General features: G+C 29.1%; 2 protein-coding genes across 2 annotated transcripts; one reads left to right on the top strand and one right to left on the bottom strand.

Moving 5' to 3' along the window:
* The first annotated feature begins 6,928 nt into the window (after window positions 1-6,928).
* On the top strand, window positions 6,929-12,669 carry LOC131657235 (G-type lectin S-receptor-like serine/threonine-protein kinase At4g27290). Its single transcript, XM_058926695.1, has 7 exons — window positions 6,929-8,234; window positions 9,120-9,258; window positions 11,069-11,225; window positions 11,307-11,520; window positions 11,631-11,868; window positions 11,943-12,093; window positions 12,167-12,669. The coding sequence occupies exons 1-7, from the start codon at window positions 6,929-6,931 to the stop codon at window positions 12,470-12,472; spliced, it is 2,511 nt and encodes an 836-aa protein (XP_058782678.1). The 3' UTR covers window positions 12,473-12,669.
* Window positions 12,670-16,603: 3,934 nt separating this feature from the next.
* LOC131659849 (F-box/LRR-repeat protein At3g03030-like) lies at window positions 16,604-18,416 on the bottom strand. The gene is made up of 3 exons (XM_058928973.1): window positions 17,502-18,416; window positions 17,152-17,388; window positions 16,604-16,900 (listed from the first exon to the last, which is right to left on the bottom strand). Exons 1-3 carry the CDS (start codon window positions 18,414-18,416, stop codon window positions 16,820-16,822), a joined length of 1,233 nt encoding a protein of 410 aa, XP_058784956.1. The 3' UTR covers window positions 16,604-16,819.
* Window positions 18,417-19,592: the final 1,176 nt, after the last annotated feature.

Genomic DNA, 19,592 nt, shown 5'->3' with positions numbered 1-19,592 from the left:
ATTTAATGACCATAATTCTATCATTTAAAAGCGAATAAGTGGAATGTCTCATTTGACTTAAATTTTTTTATGGTAGACTATCTTTTAAAGTGTTACGTAGTATGTTTGTATATATTTTCTTTATTAAGTTTGACATTTAAAAATAAATGAAACAAATTTCATAGATTATGTCATTGAATTGAAATAGTTTTGTTTTGGTAAAGAAAATTTCTATGAACACGTAAGAAAAGTATGACTTCTCCATTTGAATTTTGAAAAAGAAATAATACTTGTCAAATCTCAGATAAAATGGTGAGTAGATCCACCATTGCTCGATAATTAAAATACATAATATTTTTGTTCATTTCTTCTATATAATTTTCGGTTTATTTTAGTTTCTGTTATTTATTTATTTCACATTCATAAAAATAATGTGTCCTCCTATTCAAACACATGATACGTGCATAATACTTTATGATTTGAGATAAAAAAATATAGTAAAAAGTTCTTTATAAAATATCCTTACAGAATAAACTAAAGATAAGTAAAGAAAATTTCTTCACCCACCTCCTAACCTTCTTGCCCACCCCTGGTGAATTTACCACACTACCCCTTGTTTCGGAAGTTCATTTCCGAAAAGATACTTTTTTTGTTAAAAAAAGGTGTTTTCGGAAATGTATCTCCGAAAACGTGTTTTTTTTAATATAAAATATTGATTTCGGAGATGCATCTCCGAAATAAAGTTACTTTTCAGAAAATGTGGTGTTTTCGGAAGTTCATCTCCGAACGCACCCCCTTGGAGGAATTCGGAAATGAACTTCCGAAATATTCCAAGACCAAATTGGTCTTAGAATGTTTCGGATATACACTTCCGAAATAATTAATAATTATTAAAAAAATTAAAATCAAGGTGAATCAATACAATTAATAGGTATAAAATCAAGGTGAATCAATAAAATGAAGGTGAATCAATAAAATCAAGGTGAATCAAAACATCCTAAACTATTTGAAAGTTAAAAATTATTTTACTAACTTATATAAATCAAAAACATTTTAATTCCATAAATAAATTTTGAATTATATAGAATTAAATATAAAATTTATTCATTAAATAAAATTAAGACAAAATCTTTTTTTAATTTTTTTAAACTAAATAAAAAATTATCTCATTTTTAATTATGAATCAGAATAGAAACATATAAATATATAATAATAATTATTAATTTTATAAGTGTAATATATAAATATATAATATATAAATATATAATAATTAATATATAAATATATAAATATATAAATATATAATAATTATTATAAATTAAAACACTCATTTTTTTAATTTTTATAATTATTATATAAATATATAAATATATTTATAATTAATATATAATAATTATTATATAAATATATAAATATATAATAATTTTCATAAATATATAATAATTATTATAATTATTATATAAATATATAAATTAAAACACTCAATTTTTTAATTTTTTTTTGTAAATACATAATGATTATTATAAATATATAAATAAAAAATTATAACTCATTTTGTAAGTGAAATTATTTTAATTTTTTTAATTAAAATTATTTTAAATTTTAAAATATGAATCAGAATAGAAATATATAATAATTATTATTCATAACTAATAAATTATATCAAAATATATAATTATTATTATTTATTATTCATAAATTATATCAAATTTATAATATATAAATTAATTCATATCCTAAAATTAATTTTTGGAATTTTTAGATTTTTTTTTGTTTTTTCGGAGATGCATCTCCGAATTAATCAAAATCCCAATTTTTGGGATTTTTTCGGAAATGCGCTTCCGAAGTCTGAAAAAATTTAGAAAAAAAAATATTTCGGAAATGCATTTCCGAAGCAGGGGTAAAATGGGATTTTCGCTGTGGGTGACCCCCATAGGGAGGTGGGTAAAGAAAAAACCTAAGTAAATTAGTTATGAACAGGTGGGCCAGCAGCGACGGCATAATCTTTGGTGATGATTGAGGAAAAAAGGGGACTGTACCTGCAAGACACTCTAATATTAAAATAAAAAAGAGAGTAAAGGTACAACAAAAAGTATAGGTGAGAGAGAGAGAGAGAGAGAGAGAGAGAGAGAGAGAGAGAGAGAGAGAGAGAGAGAGAGAGAGAGAGAGAGAGAGAATTCAATACCGTCCCCTCAAGGAGGTGAGAGTTATTTATAATGTTTTCCTTAGAGTTTAACTATTCGGCCCAATATTTTAGGCTGGGCGGGATTCCAGGGCCCAAAATGCGGGTGACGGTTAGATTAGTCCTCGTCCATCCGAGCAGAGTGAACTAGCCGTTGACGAGGACGGAAGTATCAACGTACTTAGATGATCCTATATTGCGAAAGAGTTGTCGTTCACGCGTGCTCGGTAGGGGGCAAGAGGGAAAGTGCAACCCTTGCTTGCCCAAGTGTATGGACCAATGCTTATTGGGCCAGATCTGTAATAGGAGTGGATTGGGCCAATTTTTAGGATTGGGCTAGTCCAGAACAATATATATATATATATATATATATATATATATATATATATATATATATATATATAAACTAAACACAAATAAATATTGTCGAAGAACATATTTACCTGATGATAAAATATCCATTCGAACATGCAGATCTGAATTAACTGTTGAAACTTGATTCAAACCAATAAAATCTTCCAAACCATATACAACAACCACTACCATTTCCTCTAACATTTAAGTTTGAACAAGTCATATAAGAACAATCTTCCAAACATTTTTTCTTACAATTCCTCAATTGTCATATTAAAATTGACCCAAGTATGTGTTGTTTCTAGAAATTTTATTCCAATTTTTTTAAAACCATCATTCACCTTGCATTTAAATGTAGGGTGAATTTTATGCACACATTCCTGTGTCCAATTATGTGTCCCAATATTCATGCAATTTGGACTTGAACCCGTCTAAACACTCACATAATGGAGACTTACTAGGATTACAATTTCCATACGGTCTACAAAGATTATAAGCATCATATAGGTCTCTTGGCACATACGCAAAAATCTTTCAATCATGCAGTGGCCTGGCGTTGAGCGGAAGAACAAGTTGCTTTTGACGGTGTTGTTGCTTGACAATTCTGGTGAGACGAATTTGATTGCAAATTCAGTGAGATTGATTTTGGAACACATATCTATGTTACGGTTGAAGTAGATCTAGATTTGAGATCAGGAGATCGTGGTAAATTATATGATTCTGATCTTTGTTCTAACTAACGGTGCCAATATTTTGTGCGGAAATAAAATGATGGTCGGATAAGCTGAACTGAGTGTTGCGTCAGGGTGGAGTTGTGATTCTGATGTGGTCGATGAAGGTAACCTGCAAAGTTAGCATTTATACACTCAAATTAGTATAGGAAGTGAATAGTGAATTTCAAATGAAAAGGAGTGTACTTGAGAATGACGTGGTAATCTTATTTTTATAAGAAAGTTTGTTGGTAAGTAAAATACAAAAAAAGAGACGTGAAATGCAGATGACCGTAGGATAAATCTGATAGTATTTATTGAATTTTCAATTGGAATCACACGAATTAAACTAAGACACTTTTTAGTGCCTTTATTATTACTTTGCACTCTCTTAATGTTGGGCTTTGAATTCTAGTGAACAGGGACGTTTGCCTAGAACAAAAGTTATTTAAGAAACAATTTAATGTTGGGCTTTGAATTCTAGTGAACAGGGACGTTTGACTTCGATGTTAATTTTACAAATATAAAACTATATGTGTAGCCTAACCCAAAGATGGAGCTATATACATTGGAAAGGGGCACATGCCCCCACTATGTTGTGTACAGATCTTCTCTATTTTTTTAAAGAAATAGAAAACTTAATTACTATAATTTTATATGTATAAAGTTAAATTAATATAAAATAAATGTCTCATGTCATAGAAATATGTGTTATTTATATAAAAATTAGGGATAAATATATGTTACCCCCTATCATATAGGTGAGATTTGGGTTATCTCCTTTTAATTTTTTTTGGATTACCTCTATGTAATTTTAAGGTACCTCCTAAACGTGTTAAAAACTGAGAAAAACAAGGGAGGTAAATAAAAAAAAATTATTTTACAGGGGAATAATGGGGAAAAATATAGGATTTTTAGTTTTAAATGAGATAATTCAAACAAAAAAATTAAAGGGATAAACTGAATCTCGCCTATATGACAGGGGTAACGTATATTAATCCCTAAAAACTATAATATTAAAGACAATGAAAAAAAAAAAGATGTAGAAATCCTGTCCCACTATGTTTTCTAAAACTAATTATGAGTGCTACTATATTACATCCATACATTAATGTAACTACTAATACTAATTGTACCTAGCATGTATGTGATCTAGAGGTGAAACGCTTGAGTCATAAGAGTGTGCTTCTCTCAAAATTTCAGGTTCGAAACTCGCTAGATTCAAATTATTTATTAAAAAAATATAAATTTAATTAAAATAGAATAATTAAAGTAATTAAAATCGGATCAAACATTAAATCGGTGTATACTTATGAGTTTAGGATTTTAATGTTTGACCAGAGTTGAATCCAAGTCAAGCCGATTATATATAATAAATATTTTTTGTTATATATATAAGAATAATAATATAAAAATAATTATATTTTTTAAATAATAAAATTTTTATAATCTTTTATATTTTTAATGAGTTAGATAAGTAAGTTCAAAACTTTTATTTTAATATAATAATAATAATAATAATAATAATAAAATTAATAATTTAATAATTTTATTAATTATTTGTTCACAATATTGTCTAGTTATTTCCTATGCGTTGAACTGTATCTTATCGTATTTATCTATTATATATTATTATGCAACATTTATTTTTATTCATTATTCATCAAATGAATAGAGAATAAAAAAATAATTTAAAATAGTTTTTATTTTAATTTTTCTATGATAATGTGTACTAGAGTGATTGTAGAAGGAAATAAAAATTAAAATATGTATTATTTTGTTTCAAAATAAATTTTTTTATTATATTTTTATAAATCCAAAGAAAAATCTGGTTCGACCCTAAAAATCACCTAAAATGTCGGTTTTTTGGTTTTCAATCGGTTTTTCACCGATTTTTTGATTTAAATTTCGATTCTTTGACATGCCGATTTTCAGATCTAAACAAACCGGTTAGAATTTTGATTTCCGACCTAACCGGTTGAATCGGCCAGTCCAATCCGATTTTGATTACCATGAAAATGATAAAATAATTCATTAACTAGTTAATTAAAATAGTTTTTTTTTTTATCGTAGACATATTATTAAAAATTAAATGTAATTTTATACCACATAAATGGATAGTTGATTAGAGTCGTCATGTTCTATATGACTGTGAGTTCTTTAATTTTAAAAATCAAATATATCCGACTTATATAGAAATGTAGATAGATAAATTATTTTTGTTGTTAATAATAAAATTGGAAAAGTTACACAAACAAAAAAATTGTAAATGGTATTAACATTTTTTGAGTATAATTCTCATAAAAAAATTATGCATGTGATATATATTTATACTTTAGAAAATAAATAAATGTTCCTTTATTACATTAAACAAATACATTGCCCCCACAACTTTGAAATTTCTGGCGCCTCCTAGTTGGGTTGGGGTGGCGAAACCGGCCCGTTCTATTGAGCATGTCTATTTTATCCGCACTTTTGTATGGAGCAGATCAATGTTATAGACTCTTACCCTTTAGTGTGACCGTCTCGTTCCGTCCCATTTTTTATGCGGACTTTTGCAGACACTGACATTAACATAAAATTTACATTTTTAAGCTTAAAAAATACAATGCCCGCAGGCTTAACCCACTTTCCCTCACTTTTTTGCGGGGCGAGTCAAGGTTTTAGACAATGTTTTAAAACCCGGATTGACCCGATCGGTTGAACCGGTTCAACCTTGAACCGTTCTATAAAATTGGGATAAAATTGCTTCAACCGCAAAATAACCGTAAATCGGGACCAGTTTTGGTGAACCAGACGGTTCAAAAAATCAAAGATAATTTTTTTATTTCTTCTTCATTTCATTTCTTTGTTTAAATCTAAAAAATTAATTATCGCAAACATTTAAAATTGTATAGATGGAAAATAAAGAATAAAATTGAAGGACACAAGACAATGTAAATGTAATAGAAAGAAAAGAAATAATATAATGTATTTGGACACACGATAACCGATGTTGGTCTATAAAGAGATGTGAAAAATTATACTGATGAATAACTTACAGCTTTGAGTTAAACAATTAGGACATATATATACATATTGGTCCTTAACTAATTTTATAATTTGTTATTAGATCTCACATTGCATTTAGTCAAAAAAAATCTCACATTGCATTCTTCTTATTTTGTAAGCTTGTTTATTAGTATCATATTTATTTGAGAATTTTATTTTACAAATTATGATATTAATTAATTTTATTATGATATTTAATAATATATTTATTTATTTATTTAGTTTAAAATTTAATATACAGTTCAATCACGATTAAACCGGTTGAATCGATTGAACCTTGACTCGCATGTTTTAACGATTCTTTCTGCGATTCGATTTTTAAAATATTGGTTTTAGGCCTGCACTCTCAACTATGACCATCTCACCCTGTTTTCTTGTGAGCTTTTACAGAGCGGACCTAAACGAGACGGATATATCCGTTTGTCACCCTACTCGTAGGCCGTAACCCAACCATTCTTTTTAATTTTAGCTATATTTATTTTGTGGTTCTCATATATTTTAAAAAATTTAGATATTTAATTTGTGGTTCTCATATATTCTACCAATTTGAACAATCACATTTTTTTAGTACTAAAATTCTCACATTTATATGACGAGACATATTATATATATAAATACAAACCATGTATGCATAAAATTTAATCACTCCAAAATGGCCAATATTTTTCCTATCAAAGTTCTTGTTATTATTTCCAATATAGTTTTATTATTGTCCTTCTCTCAATTATCCACTGCAATTGATACTATCACACAATTTCAATCTCTTGATGATGGAAACACCTTGGTTTCTAATAATGGAACTTTTGAGTTAGGTTTTTTCAGACCAAGTACTTCCACAAATCGCTATGTTGGAATATGGTACAAAAACATCCCAAGAAGAATAGTTTGGGTTGCAAACCGTGATAATCCAATCAAAGACAACAGTTCCAACTCAACCATGTTGATCATAAACAAAGAAGGAAACCTTGTACTACTCACTAACAACAATCAAACTCTTGTTTGGTCAACAAACATCACAACACAATCTTTGTCTTCTACAAGTTCACATGTGGCTCAACTATTAGACAATGGAAATTTTGTAATCAAAGACAAAAATAATAGCTTTTTATGGCAAGGTTTTGATTTTCCTTGTGATACTTTGTTGCCGGATATGAAGCTTGGTTGGGACTTAAAAACTGGTCACAATCGTCGGTTAACTTCGTGGAAAAATTGGGATGACCCGTCTTCAGGAAACTTAACTTGGGACATGGTCCTTAGTAGTAATCCAGAAACTTTTTTGAAAAAAGAATCATTTGATTTCTATAGGAGTGGTCCTTGGAATGGAGTTGGATTTAGCGGAGCGCCGGAGGTAAGTGCTACTCCAATTGTTGAACAAAAATTTGTGAACAATTCAAATGAAGTTTACTACACATATAGCCTTGTGAACATGAGTACCGTTTCAATAATTTATTTGAACCAATCAAGTAGTACACGTAAACGCGTGACATGGATTTCAAACGACAATGAATGGAAGAATGTTGAGTCCGAGCCAAGAGACTCGTGTGATGCTTATAATCTTTGTGGGCCCTATGGAAATTGTATTTCTACTAATTCTCCATTGTGTGAGTGTTTAGATGGGTTCACGCCCAAATCTCAAGAGGATTGGGACACGTATAATTGGACACAGGGATGTGTGCGCAAAATTCAACTTTCAACTAAATGCACGGTGAATGATGGTTTTAAAAATTTTTCTGGATTGAAATTGCCAGAAACAACACATACTTGGGTTGATGCTAAAATGACAATTGAGGATTGCAAGAAAAAATGTTTGAAAAATTGTTCTTGTACGGCATATTCACACCTAGATGTTAGAGGAAATGGTAGTGGTTGTTGTTTATGGTTTGGTGATCTTATTGATTTGAAACAGGTGTCATCAGTTAATCCAAATCTGTATGTTCGAGTGAATGCTTCTGCAATAGGTAAATTTTATATTTTTGGTGTTTAGTTATAATTATAAACAAGACTTTCCATTGCGTTTTTTTAAATAATACATTTAAATAGTAAAAATATAGGATAAGGATCGAATTATTGACTTTTGAGTAAAAACAAACTTCTTTACCATTATATTAATTAACTTATATTGTTTATGTTTATTAAGTTGAACAACTAAAATTTGTATATTTATTTTAAATTTATAATTTAAAAAAAAAATCGAAGCCCTTATTTTTTAGAAGTCATGAACTGTAGACCTAGTTGTCGGACCCAGGGCCGACCCTGTTTGTAAAATATGTTGGATTTCAGTTAAAGTTAATTATTTAGTTTAGTTCCTCATCAATATGTTTATATCCATAACAGTGTTTTTCTACAAACCTCCTAATCGAAATTGTAAACACATGAAACTTAAGAGTTTGTTCCTATTAAAGTTTCAAATTTGAATTTTGCTTTGTCTTTCAATTGGGTCCTCTGGTAATGGAATTGATAAGCCACATGTTTGAATTTTGTTATTTATGTTGGACCAATTCATATATACTTTTGCTCAGATTTTAATTGAACTCGTGGTTATTAGATGAAGAGATTAATCCTTTGAATTGATTAATCAATTTTAAAAAAAAAAAAAAATCTTCTATACATCAAACAAAAATATGCAGAGTCTCCCTTGCTATGGCTTAATGGCTTCATGTGAAAGACATTTTATAATTACTTTAAATTTGAGTAATTATATATTTTTTTCATAGACAAAAATTAAATCGAAAATTGTATAGAAGAAAATGAATAAAAAAATTTAATCATGTATTTATTAATTTATTGAGCAGTAATAGGTCACTATTTTATTTGAAATTTGACAAATTCTATTTTTTTTTTAGATTCAAATGAAGAAGTTTCTGGTGGAAATAAGAAAAGTCATACTTTGACAATTGCAATCACTATTCCATTGGTCATTGTTTTCCTACTTGTGATCATAGTCTTCTACATTTACAAGAGAAAAAGAAAGCAAAGAGGTAAATTTCTTGACTAGAAACATTTTATTTCAATTTAATGATTTAAATAAATTATTAACAAAACTAATTCTACAATCAAAAAACCTCTTTTCATTAATAGCTCACTGACTCACCACCTTATCCTATAGTTTTTTTTAATAATAAAAATTTATTTTTTGGCAAAATATATACCGTATAATTTAATTGGAATGCATTGATAGTGTAAACAAGTATTACGTTTGACTTTTATTTTAAATATATTTAAATAATATTTACACTGACAAAATTTTTATACCTGAAGAGTTATACCACGAGTTATACTCGCTCAATAATTTTATAAAGGTTAAAATTAATCTATACTAATTTTATAAATTGTTATATGGAAGTTTATTTTCAAATTTTAATTTTTTAATAACTAATATCATATTATCAAAAATTTATTGTAACTAAAGAGTATATATCAATAATTTTATTTAATTAATTAATTGAAAATTATAAAATACATCCCTATTTTCTCATTTCTAACATGATTGAAAAATTAGATATTGAAATGAATTTTTCATAACCTCCTCTCCAAAAAAGTTTTAAAAATTTTGATTCCCAAACATATATTTCTTTATTTTCGTTTTAAAAATAGTTTTTAAGATTAATTTAAAAAGTAATTTTAAAACATAAAAAATCAAATGTGATTCAAATATGTCCTTCATTTTTTTTTTAAATTAATCAATGTTGTCCTATAAGTATTAATTCATGTGATTTAACGATGGAATAATAATTTTTGTGAATTTAACATACTTATATGCTATTTTATATTAGTATTAGTTAAAAGTAATCGTACTTAAATATTATATTTCAAGATAATTTAAATATGAGAAAAAAATTAACTGTAAGTTTCCATATTATTATGATTTTTTCTACGAAAAAGATAGGTCTTATATCTTCTAAGAAATTTTCCAAATTTTATTTTGATAAGTCTCTTATATGAAAATTATCAAAAAAAACTAAACTAAAAGAGAACATTGTATTTGAATAACCTCATATAAGCATCTCCATGTATTAATAATAAATAACACAATGCATAATAATGTAATTATAACATTTATATAAAAGTATTTTTAACTCTATGAATGTGTTCGGTGATTAAAATTTTTAAATAATTTAAAACTTTAAGTAAGTCAAATGATTCAGTTGAAATTTACTTATTTAAAAAAAATTATTTGGATAGAGTATAAAAATTATTCATTGTTAAATTTTTTGGATTATTTTAATAAATTTTTGGATCAAATATAAAAATTAAAAAATAGGGACCAAATTGAAAATTTTAAAAATTTATAGGGACTAATTTGTGAAAAATTGAAAATTTTTAAGTACTAATTTGTAATTTTTGGAAAATTTAAGGGCCAATTGAAATCATTTGAAAAATATGGTGACCAATTTATTAAATTTTAATTAATAATATTCACATTCTATGGAGTATGGAGAGGAATTTCAAATTCTTTAGTTTTATGTGTCATTTCAAAATCATTAAATTTAATTTGGACGAAACACTTCATAGATTTCCATCATTTCAATAATTATTTATATTTTTAATCCAAACAATAAATTTTGTCTAAATCGTTTTATATTTTTTCAAAACTTTATATTTTTTCATTAAAATGTCTCACCCAAACACACTCTCGAATCTTTCTTAACTTTTAGTTAGCCAACATTCATCCTAAATTTTATGCATAAATTTATATTACATAAAAGTTATTAGAAAATAAATATCAATGTTTGTATTCATATATATCTATTTACATATCTATCTCAATATGATATTGACATCATTTAAAAACAGAAGATAAATCAAAGAACATCATTTTAACAAAAATGAAAGAGGAAGAACAAGATTTTGAGCTTCCTTTCTTCGATCTTTCCACAATGATTGATGCTACTAATAACTTCTCAAATGATAACAAGCTTGGAGAAGGTGGTTTTGGGCCGGTATATAAGGTAAACCTACAATAACTTGGTATAATACATGCGAAAATGCTTGAGACTTATTTTTCAACATTTTTTAACTATAAAATTTAGGGTATACTTGCTCAAGAAAGACGAGAGATTGCCGTCAAAAGGCTGTCGAGAAGTTCTAAACAAGGAACAAGAGAATTTAAAAATGAAGTTATATTATGTTCAAAACTTCAACATCGAAATCTTGTCAAAGTTCTTGGCTGTTGTATTCAAGGAGAAGAAAGGATGCTTATCTATGAATACATGCCCAACAAAAGTTTAGATTCATTTATTTTTGGTTAGTATCTCGATTGAGCTTGATCATTAGTAAACAATTAAGATAAATTTTCACATACTTTCCCATTTTAGAAAGAAAACACTTATTAATAAAATGCACATTCTTAACAGATCCAGTTCGAAAGAAACTTTTAGATTGGTCAAAGCGCTTTAACATCATATGTGGAATCGCTCGTGGACTTCTTTATCTTCATCAAGATTCTAGATTGAGGATCATACATAGAGATCTAAAACCAAGTAATATTCTGTTGGACAGTGATATGAATCCCAAAATTTCAGATTTCGGTTTGGCAAAAATTTGTGGAGATGATCAAGTTGAAGGGAATACAAACAAAGTAGTTGGGACACAGTAAGTATTTTCGTTAATATCTTATATACATTGGTTATTTTTAATTTAATTTAACATTTTTTTATGTCTTTTAGTGGTTATATGGCGCCTGAATATGCTATTGATGGACTATTCTCTATAAAGTCTGATGTATTTAGCTTTGGCATATTATTACTAGAGATTGTAAGTGGAAAGAAAAATAAAGGACTTACATATGAAAACAACAATCACAATCTTGTTGGACATGTGAGTAACACAAATAACTTTTTTTTTTCTTTAGTAAAATTGTAAGTAACCTTTTTTTTTTGAATTTTTATAGGCTTGGAGGTTGTGGAAAGAGGGGAACTCAAAAGAATTGATTGATGACTGTTTTGAGGATTCGTTTATTCTATCTGAAGCTTTATGTTGCATACAAGTTGGTCTTTTATGTCTACAACGTCATCCAAATAATAGACCTAATATGACATCAGTGCTTGTAATGTTGACAAATGAAACTGTTTTAGCTCATCCAAAGGAACCTGGCTTCATAATAGAAAGAGACTCCACTGAGGGAAATTCTACAACCGAAAATTTAATTTCTTCTTCAATCAATGGAGTCACTATTTCTCTATTGGATGCTAGATGAAAATTTTATCTTATCTTTTTGTATGTCATGTGGACATTTTATAATATCACGTGATTTAGATTTACACACGTCTTACACGTGTCATTTTGAGATTGTTATGGAGGTTAAAAGAATATTGACTCTTTTAGTTTATTTTAGAAGAAAATACTTTAGGCATATTTTATTAGTTTAATTGATAGAGTCGTTATTGTATGATTGATGTGGTTATTTTACTATGAGTGTACATTAATTGATATAAGTATTGTATAGTCTCATGATTAAAAAGACATAAATAAATAAGAATGTTTTAATTTTTCTGAGTGTTTATATTGTTATTTTCTTTTCTACTTTATAATGTTTTAACGGTCTTAGTAGGAAAAGAGTTATAAATTTTCTTGTATATAAGTCTAACATCGATTATAACATATAATAAATTATAAATTTCTATAGGGATTAGTGCGATATCACTGCCGTTCCACAATCACTATTAGTTTTAAGGAATGGTTTATAAGGCTTTCAATTGTGAAAAGGTAATAGTTTCAATACCATAAAAAAGCGGTAAGAGTTTGGAAAAGTAATGTTTAAAGAAACATGTCGGGATTAGAATTCATCAACCTATCTCATATGGTAAAGGTAGCGTTTAAAAAAACATGTTTGGAAAAGGTAAGAGTTTGGAAAAGTAACGTTCAAAGAAACATGTTTGGAAAAGGTAACGTTTAAATCACTCTCTAAAAAGGGTGTGTCTCTCAAAATATCTGATTGCATCTATTTATAGAAAAATTTAAAAATGCATACCACGCTTAGCCCCATCAAAGCACGCTTAGGGCGCCCTCACTTAGATCATATTAAACCAACAAGAGTGGCGCTAAGTGCGGAAAACCGACGCTTAGCGCACTCGCCCTTGACTCAAGCACCTCTAGCATGCTGCCACTATGCTTAGCACACTTGCTTCTGCTTCTGGACCTTGTAGCGCGCTAGCACTGCTCTAAGCCTAACCTGTAATGCACTTGAAGCCAATCTTTTTCCTTTTTCAATGCTCAATACTTCAACAATGCAAACAAACCTACAAATTGATCAACAAATGACTAATCTGTATAATATTTACTCGATAAAACTAAAAAGTGATTAGTTACACTAAAGATGCGGTTTTAACAAGAATATGCGATGAATCGATTTAAAAGGTACCGCTAAACTATACTAAATATTAAGACAATTTGGCCCCTAACAAAGATCCAAACCTAATCAAAGCTACCACCGCCGCAGTAGCTTCTCCCCTAGCACTACTACTGCAACGCCCGATTATTTAATTATTTATTTAATTAAATATTAATATTTTATTTTCAGAAAATTATCAGTTGAGAAGTATAATTTGGTGAATAAGTAATTATGTCGGCAAATGAATTATTATATCGACGAAATATTATTAAAGTGACGTATTGGTTATTTTGGGTTATTTAGCTTATTGGGCCTAAATTGTGTTAAAGACTAAGCCCAATTGGAATCATAAATTAGGGTTTTAGAGATGAGAAGAGTTGTGTTATCATTTTGGAGAAAGCAAGATTTGAAGAGAAGAGGCAAGTCTTGGAGAAGATGAACAAAGCTTAGAGATTTCCATCCATGGTGCCAAATCGGAAGTGTGAATCGGAGACCATCAAGTTACTCCAAGTTGAATAAGGTAAGGGTGAGATTCTCTTCCTATAATGATACTTATGAACAATTGTATGTGGGGGATTGGGTGTGTAGATTATTGCTTTTGCTTGTGTTAATCGTTGCTAGAAAGCCGACATTTATACCATGAGTAATATGAATTTGAGTTGCTTGTTAAAATCTGTTACTGTTGTTTGAAATTGCCGTCGTTGATACTGTGCGAAAGCCATTGACGGAAGACATCGTGTCCTTTTGCCTAGTCCATGATGACGGACGGCATTACCTTTCACACAGTTGCCTAAAATATATATGTATATGTAATGGAAAGTAAGTTTGATTAAGAAATGAAATATAGATTATAAAATGATTAATAATTAGAAACAGTAGATATAGAATTAATAAAATGCAAAACAATCTCGTTCGATCGAAATAGCCGAATTAAGCGGTATAATTAGTTACCCGAAATTTAATGGAAATTTACGTGGTAGCTAAGTTTAATTAGTACATTAACATGGTGGTGTTATTTTGTTGAAATTGTGATAGTAATCGGTCGATTAAATTAATGGTTGAATTAATTTTCAATAAGCCTATTTAATTGGAATAAACTTGAACTTAGATTAACTATTCGATTTATCGGTAAATTACAATATCTTGAGAATTTGACCGTAATTATGATTTGTTGTGAATACCTTTGTGATTATTTTGCTAATGGTATCGACCGTTAATTTGGTGAACTATCGGAATTGTTCTGTTGTTATATGAAGTTGTGGTATTATGGGTGAAGAGTTATTACCTTTTATAATAGGTGATAATTGTGATATGGGCGTGTGCCTTGTGACGAATATTTTGTGAAGTTAATGATGATGATGATGTCGTAATGATTTTGTTAATATGTGAAGTTATATGTTTTTCTTGATATACCGAAGCATGAGGATGTCGTGATGATTTTATTTCTATGTGAAGATGAAAGACTATTTGTGACGTTAAATTACCTCTAGTAATTGGTAATTATCAGTGATATAGGCGTATGCCTCGTGACGATGTGTGATTGTGATGAGTATGTTGTGTATGTCTTGTTTGTCGAGTCACATTTCATATGCATACTCTGTGACGACCTGGATTGGCAAATTAGTGACGAAGGCTTATGCCTTGTGCCTCTGAATTGGGTTGCGAGCGTTGTCGAGGTTGTTGATGACGATGATGAATATTATTCAAGTGGAGTTCATGAAGGTGATTGAAATAACGTTGTAGAGTGACGTTGTGTTGCACATATGAAAGTTTGTGAAGGAAGATCGAAGAGTTCTTGAGAAGTGAAGATCGAAAGTTGAATGGAGATGAAGATGATGGGTTTTTCTGCCTCAAGCGAAAGAGAAAAGGATTTGGAAGAAGAAAAGGAACAGTTTAGGGAAGAGGACCCTTAGTAACTGCCAATTATGATGGAGGGAGAAGTTAATTTTGAGAATGTTGATTTGAATTATTGAGGGAACAGAAGCTGATGTGGCATAGCTAAGAAATGAGGAAATGTGTGAACTTCCTTGTATGATAGATTTTCTAACACTGTACATACATTCATATAGTAAATTTTGTACCTATTTCCACTAATTCACGAACTTTCTACACATTTTGTAACCTGTGTAAACCATTCATAAATTCTAACACTACCTTTATCTCATGTAAACAAAAAAATTTGTCATTCATTATCACCTTTTAACCATAACACTAAACATGTAACAAAACAAACTCACAGAATCATGAACTAAAACTTCATCAGATTTTCATTCAACAACATCACCACTTTAAAAAATTCATCGTCATTCCTCTAATCATCAACCTTCACAATCCCAACTTACACCGTCAACTTATTCAACAAAAACCTGCAGAATTGGTGACAGTGTAAAAAATCAAAATTCCACCAAGTCACTAATTAATTACACAATACAGATTCAAGAACTTGTAAAGCTGCCAGCTATCACCACAATACAAAAATCTGAAAATGTAAAAAATAGGTCCGGAAAAGACGATGAACTCCTGCAGCAGAGCTACCAGCTATCACTGCCTTGCAACTCAGGAAATCTCTCTCCTGGACGACGACACGACAACGTGTAAAACCGTCGACCAACACCGGAATCATGCCATCATGCCACCAAATCCGCCATTATTCCAATCCGCACCACCGATCACCACCAACCATCACCCTCCACGTGAACAGTCTGCTTTGCTCCGACAAACACCCTCATCTTCCGCGCTCTGAAGCCCTCCGACCGTCCGACCGTCAACGGCCGCACCAAATGACGCAAGCGCAAGACTCAACAACAAGCACCCCATGCGCCGGTCACCGCAGAGTTTGAAAGGTCAGATACGTATAATTCACGGAAAAAATGTGACATATAAAATACTATGTCATTAGTTGTCACGATTCAACAAAATATTCCAATGATTTTCAAAAAAAAAAAAAACAAAATATTCCAATAAATAAGACCTCTGGAGGTCTAATACTAGATCAAATAAAATAGAAAATATAATACATTAGAATGAAGAGAGTAAAATAAATAAACATGTTATCTAGAAAATAAAATAAAAAATCACAATTTGAATACAATACTTGCAGTAAAATAGAAAATATAATGATAAATTAGAAGGCAAGAAAGTAGATAAATCTCAAAAAAGATTTCTGACGGTTCGCCTCCATTGATTTTGGTGTCCTGACAGAAGTTTAGCATATCAAATTTGTTTAGCTTTTGTATGCTTTTTACCAAAGAATTTCCTCCGACCTCTAGTTTGTGCTTCTCTTGGATCTTGGATCTGATTTCAATTGAAAATTTAAAACTATTAAGAACGTGCAGTAACTATCATTTTGCAAATCAAAGTGACTCACAAGAACTTATTAAGAATTCAGACATAAAGACTTAAAAGAACTTGATTAAAGACTTATAACAACGACAACAAGCTAGTCTTATCTCTCTAGATGAACAAACCAACCGTCTTATGTCTATTTTCAAATGGACTTAAAAGTAAAAGAAAAAACAAAATCAAGTGAGTCACACTTGACATACCTTATATGGTATGACGCTAACATTTGCTGAAGGCGAGTTTTGAATCAAACAGTCAATTACTCCATCAGGTATGATTGTAGCTTGATACAGCTGAATGCCGCCTGGTATCATGAACTTGCCAAAACATAAAATAGTGTACAATTGACCTGAAATCGGTTTCATTTGTACTTCCAGTGACTCCAAGTTACAGAAGGAAGTAAATTTAACCTCGAATAAATAGGAAACAAGAGATAGAACCTGAAGACATAAATATATTAGAGAGAAATTAGATAAAAATAAATGAAAACAAAAATATATTTAAGAGAAATTAGATAAAAATAAATGAAAATGATAGCAGACACGGAACCTACCTGCAGAGTATTAGAAGAGACCGTCAATGATCTGATATTAGGAAGGTCTTGCAACGAGCTGAGTAGGACTGCAGCATCATCTTGAACGACGGCGGCAGAGTTTCGAAAGCCAATTTGTTCAGCATCAATGAATAGGTGTTTAAGAGAAGAAAGATGGGTGAGACATAGTTTTTGACTTGTATTACCAATAAAAGAAAAGTTACAAAGATTTGGCGAAGATATGCGGAGTTTTAATGGCTGATTATTATCATCTCGATACATTCTTGTAGCGCAATTAAGAACTTGTGGATTAAGAACAAAGCAACTTATAAGGGTCAAAGTATTCAACTTGTTAAAGGCGGAGAAGGGGTCGGCACAACCATCATCGGCAGCACCAAATCGAAAATATGATAAAGTCAAGTGTGTCAATGAGGGCAAATTGAGATGAGTCGGAAATAAAAATATTGAACCTAATTCTCGAAAACAACGAGGAACAGAAAGGTCAAGAGAAGATAAAGTTTGAGATGCAAATATAGGTGGAAACGGAATATTATTACAGGTGATAGGGTATCGTAGTCGCCGGACATTATGTGATAGGGCATACCTTACCATGCGTTTGACGACTACGTCAGTCCACGGGAAACTATCACGGGCACCGAAATCAATTGGGGCGAGGGCCAAATCTAGAGTGTCGAGAACAGAATTTGAATCGTCGTCCTCATCGCGAACAGATAGAATTTGAGACAATTCCCTGTCGAATTTTTCCAGAGATTCGAACTGGTCGGAATCTAGAATTAGGATTGGAAGATTGTTTGTGAGATTGTTCCATCTTTTGGAGAGTATGCAAGTTTGAAAGGCCTCTTTGGTGTTCAGATAGGAGAGGATGTGAAAGACAATCGGATCTGGTAGATCACCGAAGCTGTCTTTAGTCAACATGTTGTTAGGGTTTGTCTCACTTCAACAAAAACCATATATATATATATATATATATATATATATATATATATATATATATATATATATATATATATATATATATATATATATATATATATATATATATATATATATATATATATATATATATATATATATATATATATATATATGGATATTTCAAAGTTGGACTCAATTCTATCGAATCTAGAAGATAATACCCCCACTCCTTTTTATTTGTACTATTTAACAACTTTGCATGATTAATTAATTATAATAACTTTGCAATTTTTTTCGTTTGTGATTATTATACTTGTTTCAAATTTTATTTAAATTTTTATTTTTGTATGATTTTGATGTAACGGATGATTATATTTAAAATTTAAGATATTTTATAAAAACAATTATTTATATAATTTTTAATATAAATGCTAACATTTTATCATAAAAAAGCTAATATTTCAAGTCAAATTTTATTTTCTTGTATCACGTCGTAATATATCATTTTTCATTAAGTATATGATCTTTGTTCATATAAAAAATATAAGAGAAATCATATTTAATAGATTGAATTAATTCTTAGAAGTGGTCAAAAAATTCGTTTTACTCATATAATCAATACTATATTTATAAGATATAAAGTATAAACACTTAGTGTTTTCTTTTAGAAAAAGTTAAATCACGTGTCAAATCACATGAGGTGATACAGTTGTATCAAATTATTATTTATTTATTTATTTTAAAATGAAAAAAAAACTTATATCATTTATATTTATTGTCTAAAACAACAATTTTTTCTTAAGTTCTCATTACAATTTTATATTCAAAATTTTATGTCATTTCCAATATTTGTATATAATTGTCAAATATTTTTTTAAAATCCAATTGTTAAATATATAAACCAAATAAATCAGATTGTTTACAATAATAAGTTTCCAGTAAGAAATCACGTTTTAATAATAATGATTTCCTACCACCATTATATATCACATCATATTTTTTTTCCTCTCTCTAAATGATTATCTCACTGTATTTTCCCTCTTAATTTCAATTTTTAGAAACATTCAAAAAATAGTTACACTTCTTCATTTTTATGAATTAAAATATTTTGTTTGTTACAAAATAATATATCTATTAATCATATATTCAAAAATATAACTTAACTAGTACTTAGAC

The sequence above is a fragment of the Vicia villosa genome, linkage group LG3 (assembly GCF_029867415.1).
Source record: "Vicia villosa cultivar HV-30 ecotype Madison, WI linkage group LG3, Vvil1.0, whole genome shotgun sequence".
NCBI lineage: Eukaryota > Viridiplantae > Streptophyta > Magnoliopsida > Fabales > Fabaceae > Vicia > Vicia villosa.
Note: the sequence above shows the minus strand (reverse complement) of the source record. Positions and strands in the feature narration are given on the sequence as shown.